This window comes from Vombatus ursinus, unplaced genomic scaffold (assembly GCF_900497805.2).
Source record: "Vombatus ursinus unplaced genomic scaffold, bare-nosed wombat genome assembly UNPS02014973.1, whole genome shotgun sequence".
NCBI classification, from domain to species: domain Eukaryota; kingdom Metazoa; phylum Chordata; class Mammalia; order Diprotodontia; family Vombatidae; genus Vombatus; species Vombatus ursinus.
This window is the reverse complement of record NW_020954751.1, coordinates 21,014,821-21,030,428: the sequence shown is the minus strand read 5'-3', so window position 1 is coordinate 21,030,428 and position 15,608 is coordinate 21,014,821. Positions and strand designations below refer to the sequence as shown.

The 15,608-nt window shown below is 39.3% G+C and overlaps 1 protein-coding gene across 1 annotated transcript in view; it reads left to right on the top strand.

Annotated features, from left to right (window-relative positions):
• The window catches only part of LOC114030674 (adenylate cyclase type 8), a 361,242-nt gene extending 345,899 nt beyond the window's left edge, over positions 1 to 15,343 (top strand). Inside the window, exons 16-18 of the mRNA XM_027845528.1 lie at positions 940 to 1,032; positions 5,146 to 5,260; positions 14,856 to 15,343. Of these exons, the coding sequence (XP_027701329.1) occupies positions 940 to 1,032; positions 5,146 to 5,260; positions 14,856 to 15,343 (696 nt within the window). The remainder of the gene's footprint in view (positions 1 to 939; positions 1,033 to 5,145; positions 5,261 to 14,855) is intronic.
• The last annotated feature ends 265 nt before the right edge of the window (positions 15,344 to 15,608 follow it).

Below are 15,608 nucleotides of genomic sequence, written 5' to 3'. Positions count from 1 at the left end.
TCTGTAATACTGTAAGCACTATATAAACGTTAGCTATTGTAATTAGAGGCAGCTAAGTAGCACAATGGATAGAGCACCAGGCCTAGAGTCAGAAAGACTCATCTTCCTGAGTTCAAAGCTGGTTTCAGACGTTTACTAGCTGTGAGATCCTGAGCAAGCTATGCAACCCTATTTGCCTCAGTTTCCTCATCTGTAAAAATAACTTGAGAAGGAAATGGCAAACTGCTCCAGTATCTCTGCCAAGAAAACCCCAAATGGAGTCATGAAGAGTTGGACGCAACTCAAACAACTGAACAACATTATTATTATTAGTTTCATGGAGTTAGATGGAAGGATCCAGTGGTCTTTGGAGTACAGAAGAAAAATAGATGTTAATGCTTCTTTTTTAATATCATTTATACTGATAAAATCATATCCATTTCTGAGGTTGAACCATTTGATAGCACCAAGACCTTTAGTGACAAAAACTTTCTTTTCTGGGTCTTCAGTTGCTATGTCTGTAGCATCTGCAGGAACAGTTGCCAGGCTGCATTTCCATGGATGCTACTTCCCAGGATGATGGCTGAGGGCACTGGGCTGGAAGCTTGCTATTCGCAAAGTTCTTGGGTTCAAGATTCTAAACTGTCTCCATAGTCTGAGGGGAAATGATCAAGGTGGTGGTAGTGGTGGTGGTTAGATTTGCCTCTCCATCAGGCCAGCCTAGTTTAAACAGCAAGGCATCCTAGTGGTAAGTAGAGTGGTAATCATCCTAGCTGTAAGGAGAGAATTCCCCTTGTTAGGGGAAACCATATTTTAAAAAAAAGTTCAGTATCCAAATGGACTCCCATAATGTCCAGAAATGACTCCATTTTGCTCACTGTTTTCCATTTTCAATGCAAACAGTACTTGTTGAAAGCACAAAAATCAGAAACTAACATCATTGTCTTTGATTACTTCTAGTTACTTGGAGAAGACCGATTTCAAGATATTGAAAAAATTAAGACAATTGGCAGCACTTACATGGCAGTATCAGGCTTATCGCCTGAGAAACAGGTAAAAAACTATTTTCTTCTTTATTTAAGTTAATTTTTAGTATGCTAGACAACATCCACTCCTAATTTATTAGCCAGAATCAACTCAACTATAAATCCCATGAAAACAGGGGCAGAGTCATATCTTTCAATCTGCCTCAACACCTCATACTATGTTCTGCACACAGTAGGTAACTCACAAATATTTGTTCAATGAGTCAGTGCTTGGGGGGAGGGGAACATGAAAGGTTTGGACAATCATAAAGATCTGAATTTATTTTTAACCAAACATTGAAACAGTATTCCTTCTTCATTAAAATCTTCTCTAAAAACGCGTAACTATACTTTCATATATTAATAACTAAAATCCAGGGAACGTTCCTTAAAATTTCTTTGCTGATTCAGAATTCTGTAAGACATTATAGTCATCATTGTGAACATCAATTACCTTTGTCCATCACTAGAGACATGAAAGAAGAAATTGGAATCAGAGGGTAATGAGCCTGGTGCCCCTTCAAAGTTATTTTGCCAGGTTTTCTTTTGCAATTAGATCTCTTACACAATCATGTTTCTTTGTGGTCACTTTTTTTCTCCTTAAAGTACATACAATAATTATAGACAATTAAGAACTTTGGTCCCAATTGCTATATAATAATAATAGTAATAATAGCCTTTGTGACCATGTCCAAATCACTTAACCTCTCAATACCCCTAAAGGAACTCTCTAAAGCTATGAAATTACAAATTACCTATCTGCATCAATGGAGTGAGTTTCCACAGTGGGAGTTGCACACACTGGTAAAATCACAAGCTCTGACTTAAAAAAAATCTAAGAGTAGTGAAGACCTTTATTCAAGTCCCACATACTAGCTATGTCATTGTGGGGGAAAAAAAAAACAAACCTTTCAGTGTGTCCCGGGCAAGTCTTTCATACTCTAAGCTAAAGAGTAGGTGCATTGTTAAGAGAGAGAGAGAGGGTTCCGTGCTGAGTAATAATAACAATAATAATATTATATAATTAGCATCATAGGATTTAGAACTGGAAGGAACCTTAAAGGTTATATAGTATAAAATCTTTTGTCCCAATACACACAGATAATAAGTAGCAGAGACAAAATTTAAACCCAGGCTTTCTGACTCTGACTCCAGTATGCTTTCCATTACACCCCTACTGCTTTCTTATATAGAGAGCAGTGAGGTTCCTCTAGTACTAGTTGACTAAGCTAACAAAGATTCTTAGTACCCACTGACATGAGTTTAAATTGCCTTGGGTCTGAGTGTTGTTGCTCTTTGAAAGCAAGCTTCCTAAGAGCTAAAGATGGAGAATTCCAATAAAGTCCTGAAGGGCAGACAGTAGAACACTTTATACTGTGCAAAACATTTTATACACTTCTCACCTTTGATCTCCACAATAACCTTGTAAAGGAGGCAATACAGATATTGTTGTTGTTCAGTCCTTTTAGTCATGTTCAAATCTTCCTGACCTCATTTGGGGTTTTCTACTAGAAAAGATACTAGAGCAGTTTGCCATTTCCTTTTCCAGCTCATTTTGCAGATGAGGAAACTGAGGCAGAGTTAAGTGACTTGAGCAGGATCATACAGCTAGTGTCTGAGACCAGATTTGAATTTGGGTCTTCCTGATTCTAAGCCCAGTGCTTTATTCACTTCACCACCTAGCAGTCCTAGTATAAGCCTTAGTTGTCAGTTAATAAGCATTGATTTACCAAAGCACTATGATGTGTACTGGGTATACAAAAGCAAAAATTCCTTCAAGGAGCATACATTTGGGAGCAGAGGGAGAGATACCATATAATGTACATATATGGGTACTGTGCATATAATCATTTATACACATGTGAATATATACATAACCCTATGCACATATATATATATGTATATTATATATGTACATATTTATACTCACCCAAAAAGAATAAATAAAAGGTAGCTAGAGGGAGAGAGAGGGTACCAGTAGTTAATATCCCCATTGGACAGATGAGGAAGAAAAAAAAACTTCAGGCTAAAAATATTTTTTACTTGTCTTAGAAAACAGAGCTAGGAAGAAGAAATTATAATGAACAACCTAATAACGATGTGGCAACAAGAGAGAAAATATGAAGAGAAAATATTTCCAAAATGATAATAACAGCATTTCAGATGAGTGTGTAAAAGAAAATCATGACTCAATTGAATTGAGTACGTATTACCAGTGTAAGACGTGCCCAGGACAATCTTAATATATATTATTAAGTTAAACTTCTAAAAATGCCAATAAATATACTAGAATAAAAGGCTTCCCTCAAATCAGAAATATTTTTTCCTCTTCTTACTTCTTTCCTCCTCTTTTGAAAACTCTCCTTCCTTCTCATATCATCTCCGTCCTTTCTCACTCTTCACACCCTATTCTCACCTCTGGTTTTCTATCATTTTTCTTGTCTCTTTCCCAGTCCCACCTGGGCAGTGATCAAAAGTTATCGAGTCAGATGGACCAGTGACATGCCTGGCTCTGTCCATTCCTGCCTTGCCTTCCACAGTTTTTAGCAACAACTTTGAAGGCCTCCTTTTTGATATTCTATCCCTATGACTGCACCATAGAAACCTTTGGGCTAGAAAACATACACTACTGCTTGAGAGGACTGGAGAACATGTTATATGTCAATGGGATTGAACCAGCCTCTAACCTATGGATAGCTGGAGCTGAACAATAAGAGAATAAGGAATCAAACAAATTTAATTTCAAAGTGAGGGAAATGGCTTGAAAGCAAGGACACACATGCAGGGGCCCTGCCCCTACTACTGGGGCCCGGGGCAGTGTAGAGAGATCTCAACACTTATACCAATGGCTACACAGTGAGCTGTAGCCCTGACAAGGAGGGGTAAAAGCAACAATGAGACAAGTTTGATTCGTTGCAGGACTTCATGACCAGACCATGGAGATCACATTTCAGTGTAACATAGACCCATTACTTCTAAAACCTGTATCTCAGAGAGGTTCAATAACCTTCAGGGCCAATGGAACAAGGTTAGTGCCTCTTCCACAGAATGGATTTTCAGATACTTAAAGATACCTATCTTCTGCCTGCCTCCCCATTTCTCCTTCCCCATCTTTGCACTATCAGGCTAAACATCCCTGGTTCCTGACTAATTGACCCTTGCATATGTCAAGATATTAGGAGACACCCTGTGTTCCAGAGCTAAGGCCCAGTTCTAAATCCTATGATGCTAATTATATAATATTATTATTATTGTTATTATTACTCAGCACGGAACCCTCTCTCTCTCTCTTAACAATGCACCTACTCTTTAGCTTAGAGTATGAAAGACTTGCCTGGCACACTGAAAGGTTTTTTTTCCCCCCACAATGACATAGCTAGATTGGCAATCGTTTTGAAACTTTCATAAACTTATTTATATGACCCTTGGGGGCCCAGATTTATGATTTCATCTGTATAAGAAATTCCCAGTGTGAAGACTCCCTCCACCAATGCTGATCAGAAACTTCACAGTAACATAGACTGACTTGCCTATTGTCTCCTAGCTCTTAAGTATCAAAGACAGGATTTAAACCCAAGTCTTTTGTGACTCCAAAGCATCACACTGCCTCTCCTAACTGTGATATACATTAAATAAACACATAGGGTTTCAGGACTTCATTCTTTCTTAATAACAATGAACTATGGGTAAGGTCGGGCTTCAGGAATTACATCTAAACCATATTTCATTCTGAATATAGAATACAAAGACCTTAAGGATCATCTTAGCCCAAGCCTCTCACTTTACATGTGTGGAAACTGAGGCCCAGGGAGGTGAAATCACTTGCCAAGGGTTGCACAGTCAGATAGTATCAGAGCTGGAAGGAGAACTCGGGGCTCTTGGCTCCCCAGTCCTGTGCTTCTTTCATTTCACCAATCTGCCTTTTTATTCAACACAACCTGTTTGTTAGTGCTTTGTGAGCCATTAGTCATTGTTACAATCACCATCACTACCCTGAGTAGAGAGTTGTGGGTCAGGTTAGGAGGTCATGGAATCCAAGCAGACACCGACTGAGCAGCAGCAAACATACATGCTGAGAAGCGGGTTGTTTTCTAGGCAGAGGCCAGCCACATTTAATGGGCTCTGTTTCTCTGTTGTTTAGCAATGTGAAGACAAGTGGGGACACTTATGTGCTCTGGCTGACTTCTCTCTCGCCCTGAATGAAAGCATACAAGAGATCAACAAGCATTCATTTAACAATTTCGAGCTCCGCATTGGTAAGTACAAGATGAGATTGCTCACGGAGAGGTGAGCCTGCAAGGAATCCCATGGCGGCTCGCCATCAATACTAATAGCTAATCAGAACTGGAATTTATTTGTGGAACACTTTACATCGACAGAGATTTTCACACACGTTATCGATTGAGAAATCAATCTTCACAACAACCTGGGGAGGAGAGTGAGTTCTGAAAGTATTATTATTATTCCCTTTCTCAAAATAAGGAAATTGAAGCTTTCAGGGGTGAAGGCACTTGTCTAAGGTCAAGAAGTGCTTTGCACATAGTACTAATAATAGTAACACCACCACTAAAAACAATAATAGCTAACATACGTGTAGTGTTTTAAGGTTTGCAAAATGCTTAAAATATATATTTAAATATATACAAAATATACAAATATATAATGTTTATATAAATATATTTATTGAATTGAAAGAATAGATTTATTTTAAATATATTTGTAACATATTTATATGTAAGTATCTATAACAAATTTGTGTGTAAGTATATAAGTATCTATCACATATTTTATATAAGTATATATAACATATGTATATATGTGAATATATAACATTTATATGAGTGTATATATAATGTTTATATATAAGCATATAAATGTTATATAAATATACCTATATGTTTATATAAATATATTTAAAATAAATCTATTCTTTCAATTGGTCCTCACAACAACCCAGAGAGTTAGGTGCTATTTTTATACCCATTTTACAGATGAAGAAACAGTCTGAGAGTGGTTAAATGATTTGTCCCAGGTCACAAAGTTAGCAAGAGTCAGAAGCAGGATTTGAACTCATGTCTTCTTAACTCCAAGTCCAGCATTATTGGTCCTGAGTACATAGGAGACATAAAATAACTGTTCATTTAAAGTGAAGTAGTAAAGCCAGGTCCTCTGCCTTTACTCATTATGCCAGAGGCCTCTTAGACTATGCTCCCTTATATAGGGAGCCTTCCCTGCCGAACAGACTAGGTGAATGTTGTGGTTTTCATAGCATAGTCCCAAAAGGTCCGAGTTCTTGCAGAGTCAAAACCCACAGAATTCTAAAGAAGAAAAGGCCTTTAGCAGTTATCCAGTCCAAGTCTCTAGTACAGGCTGTCTCTCTAATGTGTTTGTAATTAACCTATAATACTTCTAGTGACAAAACACTGGAGAAAAGAAGAAAAAAAATAATCAAAGTGTTTGGCATCACGCCCAAGCAAAATTATGAAGGAAGCAAAAATGTTAGCATCTCGTCTTCTTCATGGAGACACTTTCCCACCCTCCCTTTTATCCATCAGTACTCACGTATCCTGTACCACCCACCCAATGCCTTCTCTGACGAGTCCACTAATTTGATCAGTTGAGTAATACTTTACATGACTCATTTACAGAGTTTACATTCTCTTGGGAGACACAAAAAGTATATAATAATAGCTATTATCATCATCATTATTATTTAAAATAGCATTTATATAGCACTTTAAGATTTGCAAAGCTCTTTACAAATTGTATCTCATTTTATCCTTACAACAATCCTGGGAGATAGGTTTTGTTATTATACCCATTCTACAGATGAGGAAACCGAAGTTAAGATAAGGAAACTGAGGTCCAGGCCAAGTAGCTAATTCGTGTCTGAGAGTAGATTTGAACTTTGGTTTTCCTGACTCCAGGTCCAGGGCCCTAACTACTCCATCCACTTCACTATTTACACAAGTAGGTATATTCAAAGTAATTTCAAGAGTACCTAGCACAGGGACAGTTTGGTGGTGCAGTGGATAGAGTACTGGCCCTGGAGTCAGGAGGATCTGAGTTCAAATCCAGCCTCAGACATGACACTCACCAGCTGTGTGACCTTGGGCAAGTCACTTAACCCCATTGCCTAGCCAAAGTAGGGGGGGAAGAGTATCTAGCACAGCTGACTAAGTGCTTAATAAAAGCTTGGGTAGCTAGGTGGTACAGTGGATAGAGCACTGGGTTTGGAATCAGAAAGACTCATGTACATGAGTTCAAATCCAGCTTCAGACACTTACTAGTTGTGTGACTCTGGACAAATCACTTAACCCTTTTTGCCTCAGTTTCTCATCTGTAAAATGACTTGGAGAAAGAAATGGTAAACTATTCCAGTATCTTTGCCAACAAAACCCCAAATGGGTTCATGAAGACTCAGGCAGGGATGAAACGACAGAACAAGAAAATTTCTAGATGCATCATCATAGCTAGTTAGCATTTATATAGTGCTTTAAGATTTGACAAGAGTAAGTGACTCAGTGGAAAGAGTGCTGGGCCTGAAGTCAGGAAGATTCCTCTTCCTGAGTTCAAATCTGGACTCCCACACCTACTAGCAGTGTGACCCTGGGCAAGTCACTTAACCCTGTTTGCCTCAGTTTCCTCATCTGTCAAATGAGCTGAAGAAGGAAATGGCAAACTACTCCAGTATCTTTGCCAAGAAAACTCCAAAAGTGGTCACAGAGAGTCAGACATGAGTGAACAACAACAACAACAAATGCTTATTAAATTAATTAAATTGAACTAGAGATTCTTTAAGGTTCCATTTAATTCTATGATCGATTAGCATGGAAATCTCACACAGTTTGATTTGGGCCTGAGTTTGGGGTGCCTGCAATGATGTGAAGGGCTTACTCTCTCTCAGACTGAAATGTGCTGCTCTGCTTGAGGTGGGGGTGAGTTCCCCATTACCTCAAGTCTTCAAGCAAAAGTAGATGTCCATCTGTCAGCAACAGTGAAGCATCAGTTTAAGCATGAAATAGGGACTGGGTCAGATGATCCCTGACGTCCACTTCAGCTCTGAAAGGAAACTTCGCTTATTCTTGTCATCTCTAAGGTCCTTTCTGAATCTAAAATTCTGTTATTAGGTGGTGATTCTTTCACAGTTTGAGTCTGTGCCAGGCTTCATCACTCTCCAAGGATAGCCCTGCTTGTAGCTCAAAAATGCTGCGATTATGTGAGGAAGTCCCATAGGGTGACTCCCAGTAGGGTCCGTAAGGCTATTACTTCTTCACTGTCACAGTCCTTCTCAGGCAGACCCCCGAGCAGCCCTGTTTTCAGACTGGAGCCTTTCATTCCTTGCTCTTTCTCCACATGCGCCAGTCTATCAGAACACGAGTGAGCTCTGGGGATGACCTTGGAGGAGGCGCAATGGAGACCTAAGAGAGGGTTCGGCTTCTGACCCTGTGGCTAAGAATAATCCCAGTGAATGACAATTCTCAAACTGCATGTGACTTCCCCAGCTCTCTGCATGCTGATGAGCCAAATCTGAATCACTGGCTGCCAGCTAATCATTTGCATGTGCAAGGAAAGCAAAGAACTCAGCAATTCAAATCAATTCAGTGAGCATCCTTGACAGTCAAAACAAGAACAAGGCACTGTGCTAGATGCTTGAGATATTTGTTGTTTGGTTATCTCAGTTGTGTCCGACCTTTCATGACCCCATTTTTGAAGATTTGTTTTTTTTTTTTTTTGGGCAAAGATGCTGGAGTGGTTTGCCATTTCCTTTTCCAGCTCATTTTACAGATGGAGAAACTGAGGCAAAGAGGGTGAAGTGACTTGCTCAGGGTCACACAGCTACTAAGTATCTGAGGCTGGATTTGAACTCAGGTCTTCTTGACTCCAGACCTGGCACTCTATCCATTGTACCACCTAGCTGTTCTAAAGTGTCATTCAGTCATGTCTGACTCTTTGTGACCTCATTCGGGGTTTTCTTGCCCAAGATACTGGAATGGTTTGCTGTTTCCTTCACCAAGGCACTTGAGATATGGAAACACAAAAATTAAAGGGTCTCTGCCCTCAAGGAGTTTACATTCTATTGGGGGATACAGCAAATATATAATAATAATCATTGTTTTTATTATTATTATTTAAAATATCATTTATATAGGTTTGTAAAGCCTATATAAATATTGCCTCATTTTACTCTTACAACAGTCCTGGAAGGTAGGTGCTATTATTATGTCCATTTTACAGATAAGGAAAGTGAGGTTAAGTGGCTTATCCATGCCACACAGCTAATAGTGTCTGAGGTTAGATTTGAAATCAATTTTTTCTGACTCCAAGTCTAGTACCCTATACACCACCTAGCTACCCGCACAAGTAATGTGATTTCAAGTAATTACAAAGTAATTTCAAGAGGGAAAAAGTGTTAAATGACTGGGGAATTACAGAGATATAGGAACTGAACATGGATGGAAGCCAGGAATTCTTTCAGGCAATGGGGATGAAAGAATGCTAGATATGTGGGACCACTTAGTGCAAGGACACATGTAGAGGGAACATCCCCTCACCAATGAGAGGAGGTGATGTATAGTATTTAGTAGGCTGGGGCAGCAGACCAGGGGCAAGTCACAAAACCCTGTTTCCCTCAGTTCCTCATCTGTAGAATGAGCTGGAGAAGGAAATGGCAAACCATTCCAGTATCTTTACCAAGAAAACCACAAAGGGGGTCACAAAGAATTGGACACAACTCAACAACAACAACAACAGATTTAGTAAGCCATTGGCAGCCATGCCTTGAAGTTTAAAGATTAAGTTAGACGTCTTTCAGATTATCAAAAGAAAGTCAGGAATATTCTATGAAATAGTTAACACAACAAGAACTGGCAGTTATGTAAAATTTTATACACATCATCTCATCTGACCCTCTCAACACCATGGGAAGGCATAAAATGTAATCCTTAACTCACAGATGATTAAACTGAGGCTCAGAGAGGCAAAGACTCATCACAAGATCATGGAACTAATCAGGGGCAATGGCAGGACTTGAACCCAGCACTTTCAAATCAAAGTCCAAGGCTTTTCACACTATGCTTTCCCCATTCTTGTGATTCTCTTTCTATAGGACAGCTAAGTGGCACAGAAGATAGAGTCAGGAAGACCTGAGTTCTAATTTGGCCTCAATTACTAACTCTGTGACCCTGGGCAAGTCACTCAAATGCTGTCTGCCTCAGTTTCCTCATCTGTATAATGGGAATAATAATAGCGCCTACCTCCCAGGGTTGTTGTGAGGATCAAATGAGATAATCATTGCTATGTGCTTAGCACAGTGCCTGGTATATAGTAAGCACTATATAAATGTTAGCTGTTATTGTTAGTACTATTACTTTATCCTTAGATATTATAATATCATAGAATCATGGATATTTAGACCCAGGAGCTACCTTAGAAACCAGGTAGCCTAATCCCTTCATTTGACAAAGGATCCAGACATAGGAAAAGTCATGCCCGTGGTCACACAAGTAGTAAATAATGGAGCCAAGATTTTAACCATTGCCTCTGCCTCTGGCCAGTGCTATTATTACACCAGGTTATCTCTCTGAATTGGTAGTAAACTAGAGGTCATTGTCAAATGAGCAGCAATAGGCTGCTTAGAGCACCTCTTGCCTCCTCCTTCCAAGATAGTGGAATGAAGCCCTTTGTCTATTGGCCAGGTAAAAGCATGATCAGATTTGTATGTCTTTGTGAAGAGAGAAACAAAGATTTTTGATAGTAATGGCACAAACAGGTGAAGCCTGTTTGAATTTCCAGGTCTTTGATCCAGTCCTAGGCAGCTAGGTGGTGCAGTGGATAGAGTGCCAGGCCTGGAATCAGAAAGACTCATTCATCTTCCTGAGTTCAAATGCAGCCTCACACACTTACTAGCTGTGTGACTGTGGGCAAGTCACTTCACCCTATTCGCCTTGGTTTCCCTTATCTGTAAAATGAGCTGGAGAAAGAAATGGCAAACTTTTCCAGTATTTTTGCCAAGAAAACCCAAATGAGGTCATAAAGAGTTGAACATAACTGAAAAACAATCCAACAACAACAACAAAGATCCAGTCCAATAACAAGTGACATTTTGATAGTGCGTTATCAATATTATTTCTGATCCTCAGATAAGTCCTAAGGATGCTGTGGTAGAGGCTACAACTATCATCACCCCCATTTGACAGACAAAGACACTGAGGTAAAAAGAGTCATAATTGGGATCACATAATAGTAAAGAAAAGAAGCAGGATTTGAACACAGGTCTTTCCTGGTTCCAAGTCTAGTATTCCTTCTGTTATATTATACTTTCTTTAACCTAATGCAGGAATTCCTTCAACAATATCCTAAGCAAATAAGTCTCCTATTTCTCCTTGAACACTTGCAGTAGTGGAGAACTGACTATTTATCTGGTACCTGCCAATCACCAGTCATGATGACAATAATAATGATGATAAGTTAGCATTTATATAGCACTTCAAAGTTTACAAAGCACCTCATAAATATGATCTCATTTGATCCCCACAACTCTATGAAGTAGGTTCTATTATTATCTCCATTTTATAGATGAGGAAATTGAGACTGAGAGAGATTAAATGACTTGCCCAGGGTCACACAGTAGCAAATGCCTGAAGCCAAATTTGAACTCAATAAAAGCATCCTTATTTTAAAATAATAATTGAAAAATCAAGCCTTTCCCAAAACAAACTCAAAGAAAACTCTTCTTATGGAAAGTCATATTTGTTAAAATCTTTTCCAAGTTAGCCTATTCCATTGTTAGATGGGTCTGATTATTAGATGAGTTTCTGGATATCACCTTAGAATCTACTTCCCTAGAATTTCCATGTGTTGTTCCCATTTCTGTCAAGAAGAGTTAGTCCTATAACTCTTCTCCTTCAGATTTAGGAAGAAAGCTATCATGTTGTCTCTAAGCAACTCCAAGGTAAACATATTCAATCATAGGACTATAGTCATATGGTTTATGTCTGGAAGGCAGCTCTGAGGTCATTCAGTACTCTGACTTAGCAGACAAGGAAACCGAATCCCAGAAAGGGGAATGAGTCCCTTCATTTGCTGTGTCTTTGGCATGGTCTCCATTTCCTGCAATATTACAGTAGCCTTCCTCTGGATTCCCTTTAGCTGGTCATTGTTTTTCTTAATACAAGGTTGTGAATCAGCCCAATAGTTTGTTTTGGGAGAGCATTAGATTCATAAAATGTTAGTTAAAAACAAACATCCAGAGAGATCATCTAGCCCTACCCCATTATTTTCCAGATGAGGACCCTGAACTCCAGATCATGCAAGTTAATTGCCTGTGGTCACATAGCTCATTAGAACCTATATTTGTTGAGATGGGAGAAAGCTGATCCTATGATGCTCTTGACCTAAAAATATGACAGCTGAGGCTCTGGCTCACCATTTTGCATTAAATTTAAGTTTCCTTTCTCTCTAGAAGAAGCAGGATGGCAGAATAGAGAACTGGTCTTGAAGCCAGGAAGATACTTCTGACACATACTGGCTCTATGGCCCTGGGCAAGTCACAACCTATCAGTGCCAAAAGCATGTGTCTAAAACAATAATTTGCAGAGAAAGAGACTGTCTGTATTGGCAGACAGAGTTTTGGCCTGTAGGAAGTCCCAACAGCAGCATCTAGATAGTGCAGTAGAGTGCTAGACGTGGAGTTGTAGTGAAATGAATTTTAATAGAACATCAGACACTACCTATGCAATCCTCGACGAGTCACTTCACCTTTCTCAGTCTCGATTTCCTCCTCTGTCAAATGGGCATCAATGAAATACCAGGTAAAGTACTTTTCAAAACTGAAAGCACTCTCTATATGCCAGTTAAATCAATGAAATCACAGGAATAATTCTTCTTTCTATCCTGCCTTCTAAACTCATAGACAGCAAAGTTAAAACAGAAGCAACAATTTAACCTAGAAAAAAAATATACCGGGTGAACTCTGAAAATGCATTTCTAAGATCACAACTAGCCCTTAAAATGTTACATTATTGGCATAATTAAATTTTCTCTGCAGTTGGAAAGTTCATTCCTTCTAATTCTTTATAGTCCTCTTCAACTTACAAACAAAAATGTCAGAAATTCATATATCCACAAAGATGCAGAGATAGAAGTCATTTAACAATGTTACCTTCACATACTAACCTAAAACTTTTTCACACTTTGAATCATTTTCCCATCTAACATCTCAGTTACTCCTCACGACAACACTTCAGAGGTCGATAGAGCAGGCATTGTGATCCACATTTTACAAATGAAATTACTGACTCTCAAAGAAATTAAGTGACCTGCCCAAGTTCTCACACCTAGTAAGTGACTTAAGAAGGCATGGACTGTAAGTTCCTGACTCTTGATCTGGGGTACTTTCTTCTATTCCTTCATTGCCTCCCAGCAATAGATGGGTGTTAATACTATTTATAAGTGGGCGTTTGAAATGATCATGGTTTTCAATTGAATTCAACAAAAATGGAGGGAGAGAAAGAGGGAGAGGATAAACATTTATTGAGCACCTATTTGCTGGCACTGAGCTAAGCACTTTACAAATATTATTTCATTTGATCCTTAAATGGATTAATCACCCATTTGGTACAAGATTTTACGAAAAATTCTAGATGAAAAGATCTAGAGAAGACATAGTCCCTGCCCCTCAAGGAGTTTAAAATTTGGGAGACAAGACATGCACACAAATAAAAAGAGTATAAAAACCAGTATCAATCATCATTAAAGACATAACACCAGCATCATGTCACCTGACACAGGAATGTTGAGAGACTATGAAAGGATTCAGAAAGAAAGACACTGATGTTGCTGACCTTGTAACATAGTCATCATCTCCTACCCTCCTAGTGTATGTAGTCTGTGTCTAAGACGGGGGTTCTTAACTTTTTTTTTGTACCATGGATTTATTTGGCAGTTTGGTAAAGTCTTCTCAGAAAAATGATTGGTTTTTGTTTCTATTTTTTGTTTGTTTGTTTTGGGGGTGAGGGTTTGAAAGAAATACTAGACTTCAGTTACAGGTTTGTGAAAATTGGGTCAGCTAGGTGGTGCAGTGGATAAAGCTCCGGCCTAGGATTCAGGAGGACTTGAGTTCAAAATCGGCCTCAAACACTTGACATTTACTAGCTGTGTGACCTTGGGGAAGTCACTTAACCCCGATTGCCTCACCCTCCAAAAAAAAATTAAAAAGAAAAAACTCAACAAAAAAAAAGACGTTTTTTGTTTGTTTGTTTTTCCCCATCCAAGTTCATGGACCTTCAGGTCAATAACTCATGGTCTAAGGCATCAGGGACCTTGCAACTCAAATACACAAGGTTTTCCCAAGGGAAAAGAGAGAGAGAGAGAGAGCGCCACCCTGAAAACCCAGAGACTCCAGAGCTACGTGGCTTTACCGTAATCCTCACTCACCTGGCTGGATCTCTTAATCTCCCTCTTGTCACCACATTCATCTCTATGCTCAAGGCATCAGAAACAGTGAAAGATCAGAGGATCATGGCTTTATAGAGGTGAAAGGAACCTCCGACGCCATCTAGCCCAATCTCCTCATTTTAGAGTTAACACCGACACAGAGGCCCAGACTCTCCTTAATCTTCAAAGCTACCTGCTGGCATCCTCAAAGTTTTATCTCAGTTTTACAGATGACAATATTAAAACCCATAAAGTTACATAGCCTCACTGGGCCCACTGACAGACCTGGCTGCCTTCCTTTTCATATAGATTAATCATCCTTTATTTTTATTTACAGTAATAAACAAAGACCATGGAGGTTCAGAGATGGGAGAAACCACTTCTAAATTCTTTGCCCTTTCACTTCCTTTGCAGGAATCAGCCATGGATCTGTGGTAGCAGGAGTTATTGGCGCCAAGAAGCCGCAGTACGACATCTGGGGCAAAACCGTCAACCTGGCAAGTCGTATGGATAGCACGGGTGTCAGTGGCCGAATCCAAGTGCCTGAGGAGACATATCTCATCCTGAAGGACCAAGGTTTTGCTTTTGACTACAGAGGAGAGATTTACGTCAAAGGCATCAGTGAACAGGAAGGAAAAATCAAAACGTATTTTCTTCTGGGAAGAGTACAACCCAATCCATTAATCTTACCACCAAGAAAACTGCCTGGACAGTACTCCTTAGCGGCTGTCGTCCTGGGACTGGTTCAGTCACTGAACAGGCAAAGACAGAAGCAAATACTCAATGAGAACAACAACCCTGGCATTATAAAGGCTCATTATAACCGACGGACTTTGTTGACTGCCAGTGGTCCTGAACCAGCAACCCAAGCAGAAGGCATTGATAAATCTGACTTGCCATAATAAGCATTTTCTTTGTGTTTTTTTTTTGTATTTCTTTTATATATGAAAAATAAATATACTAATAAAAAGGTTTAATTTTTTTTAGAATAAGGATGCTTTTCCTGATGTTTGGCGGGCACCAGATGGAAGAGGCTAGCATAGAGTCATGAAGTGAAAGGGACCTCTGAGATCACCTAGTCTAACACCCTCATTTTGCAGATGAGGAAACTGAAGGCCGGAGTCAAGCAGCTTGCCCAGACAAGTTAGTGGCAGAGCCATGATCAGA